Source organism: Doryrhamphus excisus, linkage group LG15 (genome assembly GCF_037039965.1).
Source record: "Doryrhamphus excisus strain RoL-2023G ecotype Guam linkage group LG15, RoL_Dexc_Guam_v1.1, whole genome shotgun sequence".
Lineage (NCBI taxonomy): Eukaryota > Metazoa > Chordata > Actinopteri > Syngnathiformes > Syngnathidae > Doryrhamphus > Doryrhamphus excisus.
The window spans coordinates 9942541-9964082 of NC_136371.1; the positions used below are offsets into that span (position 1 = coordinate 9942541).

The 21542-nt window shown below is 43.9% G+C and overlaps 1 protein-coding gene across 6 annotated transcripts in view; it reads right to left on the reverse strand.

Moving 5' to 3' along the window:
- Window positions 1-466: 466 nt before the first annotated feature.
- mcf2la (mcf.2 cell line derived transforming sequence-like a) overlaps window positions 467-21542 on the reverse strand; it is a 32366-nt gene continuing 11290 nt past the window's right edge. For 3 of the 6 annotated variants that reach the window (XM_058050806.2, XM_058050804.2, XM_058050803.2), the window contains exons 2-32: window positions 21075-21158; window positions 18024-18138; window positions 16778-16868; window positions 12869-12982; window positions 12620-12736; window positions 12390-12539; window positions 11767-11891; window positions 11525-11639; window positions 11324-11443; window positions 11005-11196; window positions 10752-10943; window positions 10467-10620; window positions 10341-10393; window positions 10198-10277; window positions 10058-10124; window positions 9868-9983; window positions 9722-9791; window positions 9551-9643; window positions 7858-7950; window positions 7654-7779; window positions 7353-7574; window positions 7169-7261; window positions 6200-6278; window positions 6064-6130; window positions 5889-5989; window positions 5624-5716; window positions 4237-4311; window positions 3643-3752; window positions 2448-2560; window positions 2275-2378; window positions 467-2182 (exon numbers count right to left, since the gene is read on the reverse strand). In XM_058050806.2, the coding sequence (XP_057906789.2) occupies window positions 2103-2182; window positions 2275-2378; window positions 2448-2560; window positions 3643-3752; window positions 4237-4311; window positions 5624-5716; window positions 5889-5989; window positions 6064-6130; window positions 6200-6278; window positions 7169-7261; window positions 7353-7574; window positions 7654-7779; window positions 7858-7950; window positions 9551-9643; window positions 9722-9791; window positions 9868-9983; window positions 10058-10124; window positions 10198-10277; window positions 10341-10393; window positions 10467-10620; window positions 10752-10943; window positions 11005-11196; window positions 11324-11443; window positions 11525-11639; window positions 11767-11891; window positions 12390-12539; window positions 12620-12736; window positions 12869-12982; window positions 16778-16868; window positions 18024-18138; window positions 21075-21158 (3404 nt within the window). In that variant the 3' untranslated portion in view covers window positions 467-2102. Of the gene's footprint in view, window positions 2183-2274; window positions 2379-2447; window positions 2561-3642; window positions 3753-4236; window positions 4312-5623; window positions 5717-5888; window positions 5990-6063; window positions 6131-6199; window positions 6279-7168; window positions 7262-7352; window positions 7575-7653; window positions 7780-7857; window positions 7951-9550; window positions 9644-9721; window positions 9792-9867; window positions 9984-10057; window positions 10125-10197; window positions 10278-10340; window positions 10394-10466; window positions 10621-10751; window positions 10944-11004; window positions 11197-11323; window positions 11444-11524; window positions 11640-11766; window positions 11892-12389; window positions 12540-12619; window positions 12737-12868; window positions 12983-16777; window positions 16869-17318; window positions 17560-18023; window positions 18139-21074; window positions 21159-21542 lie in introns of those variants that run through there. The other 3 variants (XM_078796791.1, XM_058050807.2, XM_078796792.1) reach the window with 3 other exon arrangements.

Here is a 21542-nt window from a genome sequence, read left to right on the forward strand (position 1 = left end):
CTGCTTTTAACTATGTTCTTGGCGTCATTTCCGGTTATGTTTCGCTTGCTAACTTGATTTATCCGTATCTTTCCAGGCGCGGTAGTCCTCGTCCACTTTACCTCACAGTGCGTCTTTTTGTCGTCTTCTCTGTCGTATTCACCTTATCATTTGCCAGAAATGCAAATAATTGGGCCTTATTACAATATAATTTAGATATTTGTCGTGCTGTGTCATTTATTTTGTCTTTCATCAGGACAAATAACAGGGTAGGGAACGACCGAGGTGGCACAGTGAACGATTTGAACGCGTCCATAGCTTACGTAGTGATGACGCGACAACTGATTAAAGTTCATTGGACCGTAGCTTCCACGTGCCGAAGATACGTTTTCGACGCAGTGTGTGCATTTTTATAAATATGTATATAAAACCAGTACCGCTAGTGGATAAATAATTTTGGTCTATTAAAGTATTTCTTCCCCACTTGAAGAACTACAACAAATATGTATAGAGGAAATCATCTCAGACTTTATTAAAGCAGCTTCTGATTTTACACACAAAGAATTACATATGTACAAATATACACAGATAATAGCTTTTATATCAATGCCATAATCAGCAGATATACAGTAGGAAAATAAAGACCATGGTTGCTGCAATGTGCTGCATAAAAATTAAAGTAGAAAATATAACCAATTTCTCCAGCCTCAAAAGTACAAATAATTGTGATCAAGTTTAGTGCCTGTTGTCGGGCAGAAAATAAACACTGTGCACAAACAATGTACTAGCTGGTACAAATGTTTGAGTGAGGACACACAAAAGACTCACAAAAAGTCCTCTTCATGACTAGCATGCTCTTGAGGAGGAATACGTGTGAGGTATATATAGTATACAAACAGAGAGAGAACACATTTGTACAACAGCGACATACACTTCTGTGTTACACTGACCAACACACGAGGACAGCTTCAGTTTTATCAGATTTTATCTTTTGCGAGTGAACAACATGTCCTTTCACTGCTAAGAGACATGCATTCCGTGTTGGGGAATTCGATTTGACGGAGGGAAAATTTTACTTTGAGTAGCAGCCAGGACACATGCTCAAGAAGAGTGAGACTGGAGACAAATAAGAGCCGTTCCGAGCAATAAACGGGTGGGGCTGCCTTTACTGCAACAGTGAGGTACTTTGTTACACCTTTATCAAGAATCGAAACCAAGGGATTGCTTTGCGAGCGCGGTACGAGGGACGAGTGCCGGAAAAGGTTCCTGGGTGATTGTCGGAGGTGCAACACCTCACACATTTCTTGCACCTAGTGACATGTCTGTCAGCAAGCACCGCTCTAAAAAAAAAAAAAGAGCGTTATAAGGCTGAAAGGTGCAAACAAGCCGAGCAGGTCTTGGTCTGGCTGCTTGGAGGGAAGTGACGACTACCAAATGCCTGAGCTGGGCTGGGACGACAGCCTGTTTTTGTTCCTGAATGCAGGCCGGAGATATAAACAAGCACAGTGGTCATGAAGTACAAAATGGCCGAAGATAATCAGAAATTGAAGTTCCGACAACTCATTTCTTAGCAGACAAGCAGAAAGAATCCCGTAGGTGGAACTAATGAGGCTATGCATTCAAATGTGGTTTGGTGACCATGACGAAGAACATATTTGTACATGTGCAAGAATGTGCACACTAAAGACTTTAGTCCCTGTGGGGCAGGAATGTAGTCACACCTACCAGCCCCAGGCTTCCTCAGGGGTTAATCCAGAGCAGCTGAGAGGCGAGCCCGACAAAAGAACAAGGTCCAAGTCCCCTCTCTGATTGCGTTGTCTACACGACAAGAGGCCTGGCTGACCATTAGATGGTGATGCTGTGTCTTGAAGCTGCACTTTCAGAATGATATGTCGAGCAGAGTTGCAGCCTGACGCTAGTTTTCACAGCGCTGCGTCTCAGCAAGGTTTTCCTTGGCCTTGCTGTGACTCACTGCCGTCGGTACGCTCCCAAAAAAAAATCAAGCGCACATTCTTGAAATGGGTCAGTGTCAATGCTACATCGTTAAACGCACCAAGAGACCGTTATACCAGTGTCACTGACGGTTTTCTGTTTAAATGCAGCAAACCGCGCTGCTGGACGGGTCAGGGTTTGATGTCGGAATAGCTGGTGTAGGTCTCGCTGCAGCTGGAGGAGGTGCTGAGGTTGCCGGAGACGCTGTCATCTGCAGGACAAATAACACCCCCTGGGATCAATTCTTTGTTCCTGATGACAATGAATTCAGTGTAGAGTGTTTTATGCATGACTGGGTCCGACCTGAGCTGCTGAGCGACTGAGACGACTTGGACTCCGATATAAGGCCCAGAAGGTTTGCTGGTGCCACCCAGCCCTCCTTGTTGCTGCGGAGGTTCTTCACAAACCTGCACGGAAGCACATTTACTGACTGTAATGGCGAATAAAATGCACAAATAGCAGAAGAAGACCTTTACCATTGTCCCTCCTCTCCCTCTCTGATCAGCTGCACCACGTCTCCGCTCTTGACTGACAGCTCGTGAGGCCCTGCCTTCTCGCAGTCTGCTACCACTGTGTACTTTCCTGGAACCTGAAGGGGTGAAAAGGCAATCCACTTCACTTGACCCAAAAGCTACTAACTGACTAGCATGAGCTATTCATATTCTACACCAGGGGTTCCCAGACTTTACCAACTCAGGGACCACTTGAAAATCTAAAAAATGTCCGCGGCCTACCTTTGTCCTATAAACAGTACATAGAGGAAATGCTGCGTTCTCTAATAATAATAATAATAATAATAATATTATATTCATTCATGCATTCATTTTCTACCGCTTATCCTCACGAGGGTTGCGGGGGTGCTGGAGCCTATCCCAGCTGTCTTCGGGTGAGAGGCGGGGTACACCCTGGACTGGTCGCCAGCCAATCACAGGGCACATATAGACAAACAACCATTCACACTCACATTCATACCTATGGACAATTTGGAGTTCCTAAAATATTGTGACAGGTCAATAACACTCAATAGGTTATTACTTTAATTTTTTAGATCTTGCAATAAATACTTTACAATATTAATAATTATTAAAAAAAATTGCTAACAATGTGAGTCTATATTTATATCTACATCAATATTATACAATAATCCCTCATGTATTGTTGGTTCCAAGCCCGACTGTGATACATAAATTTCCACAAAGTACAATTCATTATTTAGAAATATTATTTAGAATAACTTTATAAATACAATATTTGACATTATTAGAGCCCTGTAGACATGAAATAACACCCCTATAGTCACCTTTACGCTCCTACTACGGTCGGTGTAATAAAATAAAAAGACATTTAGGTCATGTGTTCCGGTGCTAGGGACAGGAAGTGACAATGGGGGGGTCCAACAAACCTGCAATAAAAGCCTGTTGTTCTGGCGATCAAGTCTGGTGGTTGTGTGTCTCATTACTGATACCTAGCGACCAGTGTACAATACTACATATCATCTGAATGCGCCTTCTGAATGCCTTGTATTAGTAGTTTAGTTAGCATTTTTATACATGGAAATGCTTAATTTAGGCACAAATTTGCTTATTTTTGACCAATAATAGTCGGTATTGAACCCCAAATCAGCACGATTTTGTCATATTTTGAAAAACCATGATAGAGTGAAGCGCTCACGAGTTTCTGTGCTACGTCATCCTCGGGGTCAGAGTTCAGTGGCTCCTCTCCACTGGAGTAGCCATCATTCTCCTCAGAGGCGTCCACTGAGAGCGATGTCTTGGTCCAACCTGGAAGAAGTTGACTGACTGTTAGAAATGTGGATGATGGGGGTGGCGTGGGGGACAAAAAGGGACAAGGTGAAAGAGGTGACAGAATGGCAAACGGGAACAAGACGTGTGTGGAGGCAAAATCAAAAGCACAAGGCCCACACCGGACCGCCGAGATCCTGGCAACACTTTAAAAAGGGAAGCACAGCAAATCACAGCACACGGCCACAATGGCTGCTCTGTACCTCGCCGCTTGCTTTGTAACAGACTAGAGGCGCTGGTCCATTTGACTTTGCTCAGACTGGCGTGCGGGGCTGGACGAGGACAGACAGCCAGCGACAATCAAGACACGGTTGAATGTGAAAATCTACGAGCCAATTGAAGAATGATGATGGTGGATGTTCTTACAGGGGATGCTCTAATGTCCCAGCCAGTCAACACATAAGATGAACACGATGACAACACACAAAAAGATGACAAATGCTTGACTGACAACCTGCTATACCTTTGAACCCCAACGGAGTTGGGTTACTCTTGGCCAAGCCGTGCTTGGCACTGTGCTCGGGGCTCAAGGCCGAGCCTGGCAACACAGGCAGCGACGGTGAGGAGAGGAAACAGAGACAAAGAAGAGTAAGGCACCGTGCAGCAAAACTGGAAATAAACACTTTGGTTGCTTGTTGCTGCTGCACAAGACTCTTGCAATGACGCGTCATGACCACCGGAAGGCAGAGTGGAGGCATGTTTTCATCGGTATGAATTTATTTTCTTGCTGGCTACTCAGGGATGCCCGAGGGCCACAGTGCAAAATGAAAGGATACAAGGGCCACTTTTATATTTTGTAAAGCTACACATGTACATATGCTAAGAAGCTATATATATTTGAAGGAAAAACTGCATCTCAGCTTAGTGATTTAGAAATTGAAAACGCCTATTATTAGTATCAACTTCACTCTTTGTGTCCCCATTTTTGTTATTATTATTTTTAAAACTTTCCTAATATTTCATCCAAATTATTTTTTTAATTTTAGTTTTGTAATATTATTAATTTATTCCCAAGTACAATAAGCTTTAAAATGTGCAATACGGGACTTATGTGAAATAGATTCATTAATTCAAGTGAAATTCAGGTACAACATGTGCAATACTACTTTTTGTTGACTGCAATTCTACATTTTGTTACTGAATAGGTTATTGCTGTTGATGTACATATATTTACATTTATTCTCAACAGCACCTGCCACTTTTATGTTTATATTTTTATTCCTTTTTATTTTTTATTCTTTTTATTTTTACTTTGTACAAAACGTACCGTGGAGTTGCACCCAAATTTTGTTGCATGCAATACAATGACAATAAAGGAGATTTTGATAATGTTACAACTTTTTCCCCAACCTAATCGTCCAAAAACCAACTTTATTTTGTTTGTTTCTCATCATATTCCATGATAAGTATTTTCTTTTTAATATTTCAACTCTATGCTACTAAAATGGAAACATTTCATTTGATGTTTTCTGAAATGTTGAAGCGTTAAACAGTTTGTGAGTGTTGGGAACTTCCCAGCCACCGACAAAGCGGAAAGCAAATGTACCAAATCCCCGTCCTGCATAGGTCAAAATGGTATCACTTTTTTAAAATCAGGGATTTGGTGGACTCCCCTTTCCGTTTGGGTAACTGTACTTCCCGGCCACCGGAGGATCTGACCTACATGGCACGCTTGTGTACACAAATGTAACATACGCTGTGAAATCTTGGGTAGGAATTTGTTGGCAAATGTGGGATTTTACTCGTTATTCATATCATCCGGACTGGGATAGTTTAAAGTGCAGTTGATGGGCAATGATTGGTCAACAGCACTCCAACATAAAAAGCCCTTTGCGGTTTGATCAGGTTACCTTTTGGACTCTTGAGATTGCTGAAGCCCTGCAAAGTAAAACGCTTTCTAGCCACGGAGGACCTGTCCGTGGTTGGACTTGTCACCGTCTCATCTGGAAGCAATGCGTTGAAATGTGGGGAAACGGCAATCACAAAAGAACATAGGAAGCAGCCAAAGGAAATGAGAGTGGGTGAGCGTGGTGAAGAGAAGAGCACGAGTCCAGATCAGTAACAGATACCGAAGCAGTTTTCAAACGGGCCCAAGACGCCTTGAAGAGTGTTCACCTTTGTGTTTGGGCGAAGAGACGCTGTCGGACACGGGGCTCGCCTCTGGCTTCTTCTCGTCCTGCTTCTTCTGGTTCTTCTGGCTGCTGCTCCAAAAGGGGCTGCGTGAAGACACAGAGATAGCGTCACCACCACAATATACTGAAATGGGTCTGGAATTGTCTCCAGCGCCAACCTGAGGGAGATAGAGCTGTTGTTGCTGGTGTGGTTTGGGGAGTCGCCGCTCTTCTGCTGGCTGGCATCTGCCAATGTTTGGACAAAAGGTTAGGAAGGGATCCAAAGTAGCCGAAGCAGGTGGGCGCAAACAATACCTCTGTAGGCTTTCAGCTGTTGGGTGAGAACTTTGCGGATCTCATTCACCCATGCCGTTTTGATCTCAGGCGTGGGAGCCTAAACGTGACAAATAATATGGAACGGGAGCATTCAATGATTCATTTTGCGTTTACATGGTGGGATAAAAAACAACTTGTAGTGTAGTAGGGGTGTCATTTATTGCCAGTAGCTGTTTTTTTATTGGCTCCTGCACATATATTTAAATATTAAAAAAAAAAAAACAACCTCAAAACTTGATTCTGCAATCCAATGAGAGATAATAATGTTGAAAAATTGAAGTGCTGTGAATACTTTTTCCGAGTGCCCTACATACACAGAAAGCTGCACTCTTACTTAGAACTCACCTTTATTAAAGTTCGGGCACTCACAACTTTATTTGGCCCCATGGCGGGGTATTTAGCAGTAACAATAAAAAAAATGCATGTATAGCGAGTCAGCAAGGCTTTGGTTTCGCGGAACGAGTTCTAGTCATTATGTGCAATACTGGATGAAAGAAAACGCAGGCAAAGTTGTCTTGAAAATTAATTAATTCATTCATTTATTCTATTCTTATCCTCACGATGGTCACAGGGTGCTGGAGCCTATCCCAGCTGTCTTCGGGCGAGAGGCGGGGTACACCCTGGACTGGTCCCCAGCCAATCACAGGGCACAAACAACCATTCACACTCACATTCATACCTATGGACAATTTGGAGTCGCCAATTAACCTAGCATGTTTTTGGAATGTGGGAGGAAACCGGAGTACCCGGAGAAAACCCACACATGCACGGGGAGACATGCAAACTCCACACAGAGAGGGCCGAGGGTGGAATTGAACTCGAGTCTCCTAGCTGCGCGCTAACCACTAGACCGCCGTGCAGCCCTGTCTCGAAAATGTTTTCGAAAAAAATCAAATCATACAAAAAGTGGGGTGTAAAAAAGGCAACAGTTGACTTTAACAGGCTTACCTGGACAATAAAGACCTCCTCTCTGGAATTACACCAAATCTCAAACTTCTTGTTGTCTCCTTTAGCGCTCTCTGTAATCCCCACTGCACTCATCTGGCATGGTGAAAAGGCGACACGAGTGAGTGAAATCTGAGTTTTCCAACTTTATACATGTGATTCTATTCTGAAATGGCGGTGCACCCACATTGAGAGAATGTTTAAAGCTGTACGACGGGGCTTTTTCGTATCCCTCGCCGTTCTCCTCCCTCCTCTTGCAGAAGAGCAGGGCCTTCTCATGCAAGAACAGGTGCCTCTGCATGGGCTTGAACCTGGCTAAGTCCTTGACCTTGGCATGACCTTTCTTGTGCTCCGTCCACACACTGAAGGAGCCCTGCATGAGCAACCGACCCAGCTCCGAGAGGTTTCCCTGGAGGAAGGAAAGGAAGCTATCGTCACATACAAGCAGCACGGAGGAATTCTGAAACCTGGCAACAATGCGTGCATGCCTCATATCCTGTGATGGCAATCAGGTGCATGGAGTCATTGACAGCTTTCAGGATGCCCAGAATGGAGGAGAGCGCCTCCTGGAGGTCGTTGCAGCCATCACAACCTTTGCTGTATTTTAATAACTCCTGCAAAGACAGTCAGGAAAGCATTGTCACTCTTCTGCGGGTCATCCAAGCTAACCCCCCACCATCACATCGTGTCACCTTCAACAGCAGCTGGTACTTGGTGATTCTCTGAACGGGTTTAAGGAGGTAGGAGTCCAATCCAAGTTTATGCTCCAGCTTCTTTTGACACTCCTGGTGTACAAAACATTCAACAATGGACGATGTAGTCAAAGATAAAGTCTTACCCGGGTTTGCTGCTATAAGTAATAATGGGACTGTATTTGTCCCTAATTCTGTAATACCATGCATCCTTGTGCTGTATTGCGATTGTGAATTACTGATCATTTGTATAACTGTGACGTGGTAGTGGTGGTATTAAGAGATGGCTTAAGTGCCCACTGAAGGCCCGTGGGTTAAAACTGCAGGTGAAGATGGATATTAAGGATCGACCGATATATCGGGCCGATATTTGCGTTTTTTCCTTGTATCGGTATCGGCCGATACGCATGTGGGTTTGCCGATGTATTTTTTTCACCGCATGATTTACAGTCAGGCATCCGCGGCAGAGGACCCCCGTACCCCGCCCCCCACTGTTGAATCACATCAAGGGCGCGTTTTCACAAGTAATAGAGTTAGCTTGCTTTTAACACTTTACTAAGCCCACTTTACTAAGCCCATTGCTAGGCATAACAGTTTAAGTCACGGTGTGACAACAAGAAAGGCCAAAAACATCACATACCAACGTAACAGACAAATAAAAGCACTTTCACTAGTTGAGCAGAAGAATGAACAACTATGCAACTTTAAATGCGTGTCGTATTGTGTGTGTGCGCTCTCTCCAAGCACGCACACACACACAGAAGGAATTGGAGCAGCCGTGTCTGCTTATGAGAGGTCTTTATCGTGCGCAACACAAACTTTAATGATGAGAGAAATGTTTTATATATTGTACTAAATTGTGTCAGTGTGATGTGTTTGTGTGTGTGGAGGCGGGGGAGAGGGGGTCACGCTGCGGAGGAGCAGTCATCACATTGATGCTAGATAAATTTAAACTATGACAGAAATGTTTTGCACATGGTTGAATATTTATTCCTTTTAAAGTTGATAATGCTGTTTAAATGTGTGTTTAAGAAAGCTGAATCCTACCGTGTTCATTCATTCATTCATTCATTTTCTACCGCTTATCCTCACAAGGGTCGCGGGGGTGCTGGAGCCTATCCCAGCTGTCTTCGGGCGAGAGGCGGGGTACATCCTGGACTGGTCGCCAGCCAATCACAGGGCACATATAGACAAACAACCATTCACACTCACATTCATACCTATGGACAATTTGGAGTCGCCAAATGCTAGTTAACCTAGCATGTTTTTGGAATGTGGGAGGAAACCGGAGTACCCGGAGAAAACCCACGCATGCCCGGGGAGAACATGCAAACTCCACACAGAGATGGCCAAGGGTGGAATTGAACCCTGGTCTTGTAGCTGTGAGGTCTGCGCGCTAACCACTAGACCGCCGTGCTGCCCCTACTGTGTTCAGTGTTTACATTTTAATAAATATTTGTTTAAATAGGAGACCTGTAATATTTGTAATCATGGTCATTTTTTCATGTAAATTGAGGAATCAAAAGCAGTATCGGCCACAAATATCGGCCCAAGCAAAATCGGCCATCGGCTAAAGGTGATGGAAAAAAATCGGTATCGGCCCCAAAAAAAACATATCGGTTGATCCCTAATGGATATCACTCTATCTAAAAGATAATTATTAAGCTTTTGTTGAAGTTAATAATGTAAAAACCTGGAAGAAGGCACAGTCCGAGAACTGTCTCCATAAGCTCTCAGAGCGAGGTTTATTCTGGCAGTAAGCCTCGTAGATCTGTAGGTCCTTCATCTGATCAAAGAAAAATACATTTGTACTTTTCTGCAACAATTGATGAGGCTTAATTAAGGTGGTAATTAAGTTGCTTACTCTTTCTAAAAAGCAGCGGCCCACAAGTTCAGGGCAGTCAGTGTATGCCTCCAGTTCCTTCAGAAATGTCCTGGAAATCCAATTTAGAAGAGTTGCACGAGTGTACAGACGGCCAGGCGTTTATTTACTCTCTGAAAGAGGCTTACCTCTTATGAAACTGGTAGATTTCAGACATATTCCCAAAGAGGATGTCCTTCTTGCTCAGCAAGACACTGGGAATGAGGGGAGCCACGATGGGGTTGTCCATCTCTGCTGCATAGCCCTAAAAGCAACACAAGCACCGCTTTTCAACAACTCCATCGACTCGTTCACGCCGCCGCCACCGCCAAAGCTCACCTCCAAAACACACAGAAGCTCCTCCACATATGCTCTCTCCGTCTCCAGCAGTTCATTCATCACATGGCTGGAAAACACACACGCACATTAACACACACACACAGGCTGGTTTCATTTTGTTCAAGTCTGAAGGTGCTCACCGTCTCAGCACAGCCAGGTTTTCTTCCTCCTCTGAGAGGGAGGCATGTCTGGTGCCGCCATTGTGTAAAGGCGACTCCAACTAAACAAAACAAAACCTTCAGCATGGCCCCCCAAAGGTGTCGTATTTGATCGTATTTGTTACCTTTTTGCAGAGGGCATTATCTGCAGAGTACCTTCTCTCTTTTCTTTGTTGAGCTGACAAACAGAAAGCACAATGTCATTTTGTGCAAGTCCATAATACTCCTGCATCTTGATAAAAAAAGCATACTGGGGGATGCCTGAGGGGATTTGACTTCTGGTCTGGGTGCCACAGGCTGAACTGGACGTGTCTGTTTGGCGGCAAGTTTCTTCAGGCTGATGCGTCTCTTCTCAAACATCTCCTGGACTGAGCTTTGCTTCTGAAAAACTCTATCGACCTGGTCCTGATGGAAGACGTTAGTAAGACGGAAGACTTTTTTAAATATAGATAACTTTTTTGTATGTATGTATGTGAAAAAAAACTATCCCTGCCCACTCGCAAATAAACAATCCTACATTATTCAGACACACTGACCCTGAGCTGAGGCGTGAGCACCGCCTCATACTGGCAGCAGATGGCACCGCAGTCGACGAGGGTATGAAGCAGTGCGGTCTCCAGGTATCGTTCCAGCTCTTGCAGGGCTGCCTCCGCTCCATCCTGTGACTGACATCGGTCGACTGGCTGGCTCGCCAATAAAAAGATTCCCTCTTCGCACCAACAGGAAGCCTGAAGGAACAAGTCTGTTACTTACCTTTTCATGTTCTTACAGAAAGAAACGCCTGAGTACCTTCTCCAGAGCCTGGTGGAGCTCCATTGCTGTTAACAGGAAGCTCTTCTTGTTCCTAAGAGTGGAACTGATTTCTTCACACACACCCCGCAGCTCGCTGCACTTCGGCCGAATAGAGTCCTCAGCGTAGTGAGAGCTCTCGATTAGCCGGTCACCTTCACTGGCTAGTGACAGGGCGTAGTCCAGAAGGTCCTGTTGGAACATCACCACCAAATCAAGTGTCCATCGACTCTATTGTAACTGTACACAACATTAGAGTCAGCAACTACTGTCATTTTTTATACTACATTACAGTTCTGTTTGTGTGACTGTTCCTTACACAGGCCTTTTCCTCGTGACTGCTGAGCTCTTGGAGGACGTGCTCGGCGTGGGCGGGGCTCACGCTGACCTCTGAGAAGCTGCATAACCGCTGTGATATCACGTCCAGCTGGGAGCGTACCTGCGATCGTCAACACAACCACAATTTGGAGACGATGTTTCTCCTCCAAGTCGAGGGCCTGGTAATTTGTTCTCATCTGACTTCACGGAAGTGTTGCTCGAAATGGCGAAGCTGCAGACACTGCTCCAGTTTGGTACGGTGCCGCTCCCAGAAGTCGTCAAATGCCGTCTCGGTCTCATCCAACTGACCCAGGAGTCTGAGAAGTGTAATTCAAAGACATTAGAGAAAAAATGGTTAAAATGAGTATAAAAAATGTACAGTAATCCCCAACACAACCAACACAGCATTTTGTTGCTCTTCCTACTTTGTCAAGCCCCTCTTACCGCTGTACAGTGGCTAAGTTGTCCAGCTCATCATGGGTCATGTTGTAGTCTGGGTCCGTGTGCAGAGGCTCATTGATGCACTCCAACAGGCGGCCTCCTTGAGACTGCGCCACCTGCAGGTCCTCCTGGAAAATACATGTGATTTTGTTTGAATATAATAGTGGAAATAATAATAATACAATAGTGGAAAACAAAAAGCATGCATGGACCGCTTTGATATTTGGCAAGGTAAATATATTTCATGAAAAAACTACATCTCAGTTTTACTTAATTGGTATGAACTTTTTCTTCTTAAATTTTCCTTTTGTTTATTCTTTCAAATATTCAACTTTGACATTTCCTTAATTCCGTGATATGACACCTTTCCCCCCATAATACCGTAACTTCCAGTCCATCTTCTATGCCGCTTATCCTCACTACGGTCGCAAGGCTATGCTGGAGTCTATCCCAGCTGCCTTCGGCCGAGAGGCAGGGTACACCCTGGACTAGTCTCCTACAATTTTGACTTTATTCTTGCAAAATGACATTTTCCCCATTTATTTTTGGAATATGCCTTTAACAAAATATATTCCTCTGATCTTAGTATCCTCCCCGTCTATGAGAACAAGGGAAGGGAAACAGACCTTCATTTTGTCCTTCTTCAGCGAGTGCGCATGGAGCAGGCTGGTGGTGGCCTCTGCATCGTTGGGTAATTCTGTCTCTGCCAGCTCGGTGCCAAAGGCCTGCAGAGTGTGAGCTGTTGTCTTCACCATGAGAGCAAACGCTTCAATGGCCTGTGGTGGACATGCAGAAAATCATGTAGACACAGTACGCGGAGAAAGGTGGGCTGGTTGACACTGGTGTGTGTACATACGGTGCGATGTGAAATCCAGCTTTCATGGCAGTATTCCTGCGAGCCCCCCAAATCTGTGGTTAGTTGTCCTGGGTCGATATAGGCATGGAGCTCGGTCACCGAACTCAGCATGACCACCTGCGAGGTCGCAAGACAGATTGGAACCATGGGGGCGGCACATGAGTGGAGCAGAACAGAGGGAAATCTATTATTTACTTTCAAGGAAAATAAAAAGAATGACAAGGGAGCAGGGAGATAAACCAGCCGCACCTTCATCTTGAACTCATCCTTGTTGAACTTGAAGAGGAAGTCCGACAGTGCCCGCTGGAGCAAAGTAGTGGGACGCAGCACCAGAACCAAGTTTACATTTCCTGGAAAGGAGCCCTGAGGAAGCATTTTATTATCTAATGTTAGTAATAATAATAATAATATATAACATAATAATAATAATTAATACCAAGTAAGAAGCCAAATATTTACCACTTCCACATGGATTGGGAGGAGAACTTTTGTTCTGTTGGACATACCATGGCTGACTCCATGCCGTGTTAAGTTAACATAATGTAATGTCTCATCAATGCAACCTTTTAATGCCTAGTGACCAGAAGACTACATATAACTTGTCTAATATTTTTTTTTCAACCACGGAACAGCAATCAGGTTTATTTTTTTTTACGCGTACGGTGAGGGAGCAATCCTCAAAGTGACAAGGGACAACTGTACAGTGGTATTTTGGTTCTCAAAAGAAAAATGTAAACATGAAATTGATGGCAACTAGGAAATCACATAAATCCAATTAATCAGTTCCAAAAATATTAGCAAACATAAGCATCTTGCATTTGACTCAAGAAAAATATATATATTTTCTTCTCTCTGGGAGGAGTGACAGGAACCTTCCAGCTCATGCACGCCCCTTATCAGGCTTCAGTGAGTACTGCAAGTGCCTCCCGTATGACATTTCTGTGGATTTTATTGTTTGCATTAGAAAGAATAATGATGTCACGCTCACATTAAAGACATGACACAGGCTGCACGAAGTCATGATGTCTAATAAAGGTTTCTGCGACATTATATTATTGACGACATGCTGACAAACACAAACTATGCCACACATGCCATGAATTGAGTGCACTCAGACGGTAGGCAGGACTAGTGCACTAAGCCGAGTACACAAACTCAAGGCAGCCTTTTTAGATTCCTACCCTATATTTGATCAGGAAATGTGCAAATGCAGTGATTTCTACTTATTAAAATGTTAATGATTTAAATCATGTAGAAAATACATTTCAATAGATAAATATTGGTATTTACTACTACATAATGCAGAAAATGTGCACCAAATGTAGCTGCGACCGAGTCAAAAAGATGACCTGCACACGCTGAGCACAAATACATTCATCCTAGTCATGAAATGCCTGCATGTAGTTGCCATGGAAACCGTTCTCCTGGGAAAATGCACAAGCAGCGATGAAGCCACAGAGCGAGGGATGATGGACACACACACACACACACACAATCACTACACGTTTTGGTTGTGTTGTGTGTTTTGTTAATTGTATATTAAGAAAGTGTAACCCACAATCCACAATGCCAATCTAATTTATGTCATTAATTCTGTGCGGCCCTCGTGGCATTAACATGACAATGCACACGCCGCTCCACTCCATGCTAATACAGACACACAAACAGACACCCTCAGATACACACTTATGATGGGCACACACAGACAGGATGAAAGGCACCCATAAATAAATGACAAGAATTGGAATACTAATTTCTGCCGGCCAGGTTGTAAAACCTATCCCATCTTTTTAACAATGTCCTTGTGGCACCCCTGGGGGGGGGCAGGATAGCCACGTGCTAATCCACAAAGCTCCAGCCCCCTATCCTTTGGAACAAAGGGGGCTTTTATGTAGCTGTGAGATGCTATACACCATACACCCAAAAGTCTTAGGACACAGCTCTTGATTATTCTTATCAATCAAGGGTTCAACTAGACCCATTAATTGTCCTGAATATTCATTATTTTTGGATGAGTGAATTTTGTGGATGAGTAATTCTTCCCTCCCACTTTTGTGGGAAACATGAACCGTGTCCCGTAGAGGGGTCATTGGTCATGGTCTGCACTTCAAGCGTTTCAGCTCCACCGAGTCAATAGGTTGTTAATGGGGGTCGTTAACGGGTGTGAATGAAGTTTGTGGGAAAATTTAATTTTCAACTGATTTCCGTGAATGAGTCGTGATTGCCAAGTGAACGTATCCAAGCACGCTTCTACGTGTTTTATTCATATAACTTTTACATTTGTCAAATTTGGGGGAGAATTCTAAATGTAATTTCTGTCACGTCTTGAATCTTTCTTGTGATTTTCAGCTAATAACTAATCATAATTCTAGGCAGCAATTCCCTTCCCCACGCTGTCAGTGCTTCTTTTTTTCTAGTTTATTGTCTCCTTCCTGCTAATTAATGAAGCTATGGGCCACGTCTACTGTCGTTCTTTGAAAGTGTGCAAACTCCTCTTGAGATTTTTCAGGTGTTCCTTAAATAAATAATAAATAGATAAATGACATATCACCACAGCCAATCGCGGAACAATGCAGAGACAAAACGCTGCTTTACTTATGGTGCAAAAAAACAACACAGCACTTAGTTAGCGCATAACACCATTTTACAGTATGTGGGTAAAGATGACTAAGCACACAAGGCATACTGGGTACTCCCTAATTTGCAACTTCATTCTGTTATTATATTGCAGCTAGGGATGTCCAATAATATTGGCCACTGATAGGCCCGATATCAGACTTTTAGGCTAATAGGGAACGTGAGCTGGGATTAGACCGTCGTGAAACAGGTTAGTTTTACCCTACTATGATGTGTCTTCGCATTCTCAGACTTTTAGGCTGATATCAGGATCTTCCCTTTAATGAGAACGTGACACAAACGTAACACAAACATTTGCGGAGATTGCAGCAAAATGCTGTCACACAAATGTTCTCTGGGAAAGGGCTATAACTCTACTTCAACATTTGTACATTCACACACACACCAATATAGTTGGGAAACAGTTAGGCACTTTCTCATATAATAAGGTGTCTGCAATAAGTGCTACTTCAATATGCATTTTTGGCTAAATTGCTCATCCTTATCTGCCAATTATGCAAATGAGCACTACTGCCGACTGCCACACTTAACCAGCAGACCTGTGGGAAACCCTGCAAATGGTCACCAAGCCGAATGGACAAAAATAACAAGTGAAAGAGTAGAAGACTGGATGCTGCCATAGCTGCAACGGTTGGACAAACTCCAAATTTTCTCACATGTTGGCTTCTACTAGAGCTACTCTCCCGGAGGCCTAACACTTTTGTCCACATAGTGTGCATCGGAACACACTCTAGTCACTTCACCCTGCAGCGTTCACCGGCACGCTCGGCTGACTGCATGCCCTTAAATGCTAGAACGCACTGCAACAGGGATGGGGGGGGGTGTATTTTAATGCTGTCACTGGACCTACAGTGAGGCTTCCCTCATGGCAACCATTTCCAAGAGCTTAAAGTTCATCTTCAGATTGTACCCACTGGACACTCCCCACCTTTTCCCCACCTCCAGCGGAATAGCAGCAGGTGACCTTGAGGAGCAAAGCTTCTCATGGGACGACAAGCGACCTTGCCTTGGCAATAGGACGCTCCGCTGTTGGCTAGTTGATACAGTGGGCAGATGACACACACCCTGAACCAAACCTTACATAAAACCAGTTTAGAATTGTCTATACAGGATATATAATAGACCAGGGAAGTACAACCCCTCTGCGAGGCTTACTGTCACAGTGGCCATAGTTTCTCAAATACAAAGGGAGAACAAGTTAGCCTGATGAGCTTGGTGCCCAATTAGCATATATTAGCATGCATCTGCATATATCCAAGATGCTAAACAGTGTTGCACCGGATAAGCATCTTGACAACACATGTGTGTACTGTGGTGGCTCTGCATGAACAAGTGCTGCCTAATGATGATTAACAGACACATTTCCCTTTCCAATCGCCTTCTAAGGGCCCACTGAAGGCTGTGTTGGACACCTGCTGGAGGTTGACATGGAGGCTGACATGCAATGTAAATACAAGTGACATGTTTTTTTTTGCAGCTCACACACGTGCAAAGATCCTGCACACACACACAATGCCTTACTGCAATCCGGAGCAGGGTAGCCCTGACAGCGGCCCATCGGTCCAGTCGCCTGTCGATGACTAGGATGAAGCCTACTCCTGATGCTGCAGCGCTGCAATAGAGAGGAACAAGCTGGTTATTTATTTACGCTGCATTTCAGTGTGCCATGATGTAGACTAAAAATATCGTATGTGGGAGGAAAACTGAATAATTGTTGAACACGTTGCTGCCAGTAATGTGTTTACAATCAGTGCGAATGATGCCGACAGAACCCGACAGTCACCATGACAACCTCGGCTCGGCATATTTGTGTATGTAACAATCTCGCCATCCGTTCCATGCAGAGTGCCATATGCAGCATCCTCATCAAGATAATGTAGGTGTCAGTATGTGTGTGTGGTAACAGCATCCACTCCGGTCAAGGTCCGGTTCAACATGCTGACATGCATCCTGACATCTAATCCAATAAAGCCCAGCACAATATTTGGACATGAAATATCAATAGCACTGTGTTTTTCCTTTTAAGGGGCAGACGCAGACACAAACACTAGCAACATTCTACCTAGCGAATGCAGCAGTCGCAAGCAACCCTCAATCCATCCATCCTAGGATAAATATTCAAACCAGCTCAAAAATCCTTGGAATTCCAGACTTAAAAAAAGCATAATTATCCTCAATATTTCAATGTTGTCATCCATTTATATTCCGGTATTCCATTTTGTCTGGTTCCTGCATCAATGATCATCTGTTTTGCAGCCTGCAGATGGAGAGAGGTGACCGTTCTCATCCTTAAAGAGCGCCGCCCCCCCTCTCCGACTCCTCCTCCACCACCCGCTTCACCTCCTCAGCCAATTAGAGACGAGCTCTGCATCTTACTCTTCTCCCACAGCCAATCGGAGCTCGGCAGAGCAGCTCGATTGGCAGTTGGGTGCATCGAGCCGGTGGGAGAGGAGGAGGGAATTCAGAGAGGGGTGCGGGATATGAAAAGATATAGCTGCAAGGACAAAAAAACACCAAAAGGCCGCCATGACGGACATAAACATCTAGCAATGCCTGCGGTGTTCCATGTTTGTTAAGATTATTATATTTTAGTGAAAAATGGAATTAAACATAATATATCCTCATTCTCCCTTCTGATCATTTCTCTAAGGTCTAATTTTATAGGATGGGTGACTTCATCCCTTACAGTAGCGCTGTGGTTGTGTGCTGCCATCTGTTGTTGTCCAAAGGCATTGAGCCTGCAACTGAAAACCTGCGTGAAACCAACCTGGGGACTCTGGTGAGGTAGCCAAGGACATTTTGGATCTCCTCTTCTTCCAGCTCGCTGAAAGATGGGAATTCTGGGAAGATGATGATGGGGCTGCCATCAGTCCCGCGGCCCCCTGGAGGCAGAGAGGTGAAATCAGCCACAGTTGCAGACAGACACCAGGTTGTCAATTGGAGTAATCCCTGCCACTTTGATGTTAGAATTACATGGCTTCACTCAATCACGGTTTTTCTAAAATATATTGTATAATATATTGCTGTTTCATGGTTGAATATGGCCTACTAGTCTATATTATGTCATATCTATGTTTAATAAGTTGTATATTTGCTTATTATGTTTACTATATTACAGTGAAGAAAATAAGTATTTGAACACCCTGCTATTTTGCTATTTCTCCCACTTAGAAATCATGGAGGGGTCTGAAATTTTCATCGTAGGTGCATGTCCACTGTGAGAGAGATAAACTAAAAAGAAAAATCCAGAAATCACAATGCATGATTTTTTTAACAATTTATTTGTGTGATACAGCTGCTAATAAGTATTTGAACACCTGAGAAAATGAATGTTAATATTTGGTACAGTAGCCTTTGTTTGCTATTACAGAGGTCAAACGTTTCCTGTAGTTTTTCACCAGGTTTGCACACACTGCAGGAGGGATCTTGGCCCACTCCTCCACACAGATCTTCTCTAGATCAGTCAGGTTTCTGGGCTGTTGCTGAGAAACACGGAGTTTGAGCTCCCTCCAAAGATTTTCGATTGGGTTCAGGTCTGGAGACTGGCTGGGCCATGCTAGAACCTTGATATGCTTCTTACGGAGCCACTCCTTGGTTTTCCTGGCTGTGTGCTTCGGGTCGTTGTCGTGTTGGAAGACCCAGCCACGACCCATCTTCAATGCTCTGACAGAGGGAAGGAGGTTGTTCCCCAAAATCTCACAATACACGGCCCCAGTCATCCTCTCTTTAATGCAGTGCACTCGTCCTGTCCCATGTGCAGAAAAACACCCCCAAAGCATGATGCTACCACCCCCATGCTTCACAGTAGGGATGGTGTTCTTCGGATTGTACTCTTCATTCTTCTTCCTCCAAACACGCTTATTGGAATTATGACCAAAAAGTTCTATTTTGGTCTCATCTGACCATAAAACTTTCTCCCATGACTCCTCTGTATCATCCAAATGGTCATATGCAAACTTAAGACGGGCCTTGACATGTGCTGGTTTAAGCAGGGGAACCTTTCGTGCCATGCATGATTTCACATCATGACGTCTTAGTGTATTACCTACAGTAACCTTGGAAACGGTGGTCCCAGCTCTTTTCAGGTCATTGACCAAGTCCTGTCGTGTAGTTCTGGGCTGATTCCTCATCTTTCTTAGAATCATTGAGACCCCACGAGGTGATATCTTGCATGGGGCTCCACTCCGATTGAGATTGACCGTCATGTTTAGCTTCTTCCATTTTCTAATGATAGCTCCAACAGTGGACCTTTTTTCACCAAGCTGCTTGGTAATTGCTCCGTAGCCCTTTCCAGCCTTGTGGAGGTGTACAATTTTGTCTCTGGTGTCTTTGGACAGCTCTTTGGTCTTCGCCATGTTACAAGTTAAAGTCTTACTGATTGTATGGGGTGGACAGGTGTCTTTATGCAGCTAACGACCTCAAACAGGTGCATCTGATTCAGGATGATACATGGAGTGCAGGTGGACTTCTAATGGGCAGACTAACAGGTCTTTCAGGGTCAGAATTCTAGATGATACACAGGTGTTCAAATACTTATTTGCAGCTGTATCACACAAATAAATTGTTAAAAAATCATGCATTGTGATTTCTGGATTTTTCTTTTTAGTTTATCTCTCTCACAGTGGACATGCACCTACGATGAAAATTTCAGACCCCTCCATGATTTCTAAGTGGGAGAAATAGCAAAATAGCAGGGTGTTCAAATACTTATTTTCTTCACTGTAGGTAATACGTGTGTAAAGGTGACTATAGGGGTGCTATTTCATGCCTAGAGGGCTCTAACAATGTTATATATTTTGAAGGTCCCAAACAGGTTTTCAGTGTTTTACATGCTCTAATGACAAAAATATAAAAATTTTTAAAGAGGAAACCCTACTTTGCAGAAATTCACTTGTCACGGTCGGGTCTGGAGCCAATTAACTGCTCTGAATGAGGGACGGCGACATTTCTGCCATGCTCCCCTGAAGAAAAAGCAATGTTTTCACGCCCTAAAACCGCAAACATCGGTTGAGCGTCCCCTGCTCATTCTTTTTTAAAAAAAAAAGTACAGTTGGCCTTTGTTCATCATGCTTAATTCGTTCCAGACCCGACCGCGATAAGTGAATTTCCTCAAAGTAGGAGTACATTTTAATAAATATATAAAGAGTTTTTATGACTTTCTCAGTATGTTTTTTAACCATGACTAGAGCCCTGTAGACATGAATAACACCCCTATAGTCCCCTTTACACATTGAAAAAAATGCGCAGGCCATGGGATCACTGCAGGGATAGGAGACAGCCACGGCTTTCTAGTCAGCTCACTATTTAGCCTCCAGTTTACGTATTTATTCTCAACAAGGGTTTCAAAAACTTGCACACAGAATGGGGGGAGAACGTTTTTCCAATCACATCGGACATGCAGTGTGAAGCTAATGTAATGCCATGTCATATCAATGGGAAGTTGACTTCAGCTAAATGTTTGGGGTACAACAAGAGACCAATGTGTGACTGAAGTGCTGACAAAATCAAAAGGGGGCATACACGAGCACACACGAGAGGATTCCTCTTTCACTGCTGGTTCAAATTGCAAAGCAGATCATCGCAGTGGTGAATTATTCACACGGCGTCACCAGGCAGCCGTTATCGTCACGGCAACCCATCCCAAGTGTGTGTGTGTGGTTCTGAATGCAAGTTTTTCCTTGTCCTTGGCTGTGTGGTTCTCTGGCATTATGTGCATGAATCAACGTGTGTCAACTTCATGCAATCAAAATATCAAACAATAAATTGTGTACAAAAGGTGCAAAATGAGTGTAAATGAGAGCAGGACGGCAAAACCAACCTGGCAGGGTGGCAAACTGCTTCTGGAGCTCAGAGCCAATTTGTGCCGCACACAGAGGAACATCTCGTGTCTGTAGGATTTCATCTAGGAAGAAAAATATACTTAATTCCCTGATTGGGTAGCTGGATTTCAGATGAAATTCATAACATCGCTTGGCATGCATTCGTCTGTCACATTGTGATGGTGTGTTGTTGTCATTTTTCTACCTTTTTTTTTGTCTACCTTTGTGTCCGTCTTGCCAACTTTCCCTAATTTCCTGTATTTTGCCCCCCTTGTTTGGCATTCCTTTCTTTTGTCACATTTCTCACGTTTTTTCGGCATCGTGTTTGGCTATTACATTAGCCTACAAGAAAACCAACAGTATGCCAAATGAGCAAACATTTGGCGACGAAGTCGAGGAAAACCCCCCTGGGACAGAACCCAGGCTTGATATGGAGGGATATTGTCGTTTCCCCCCCACTTTTGCTG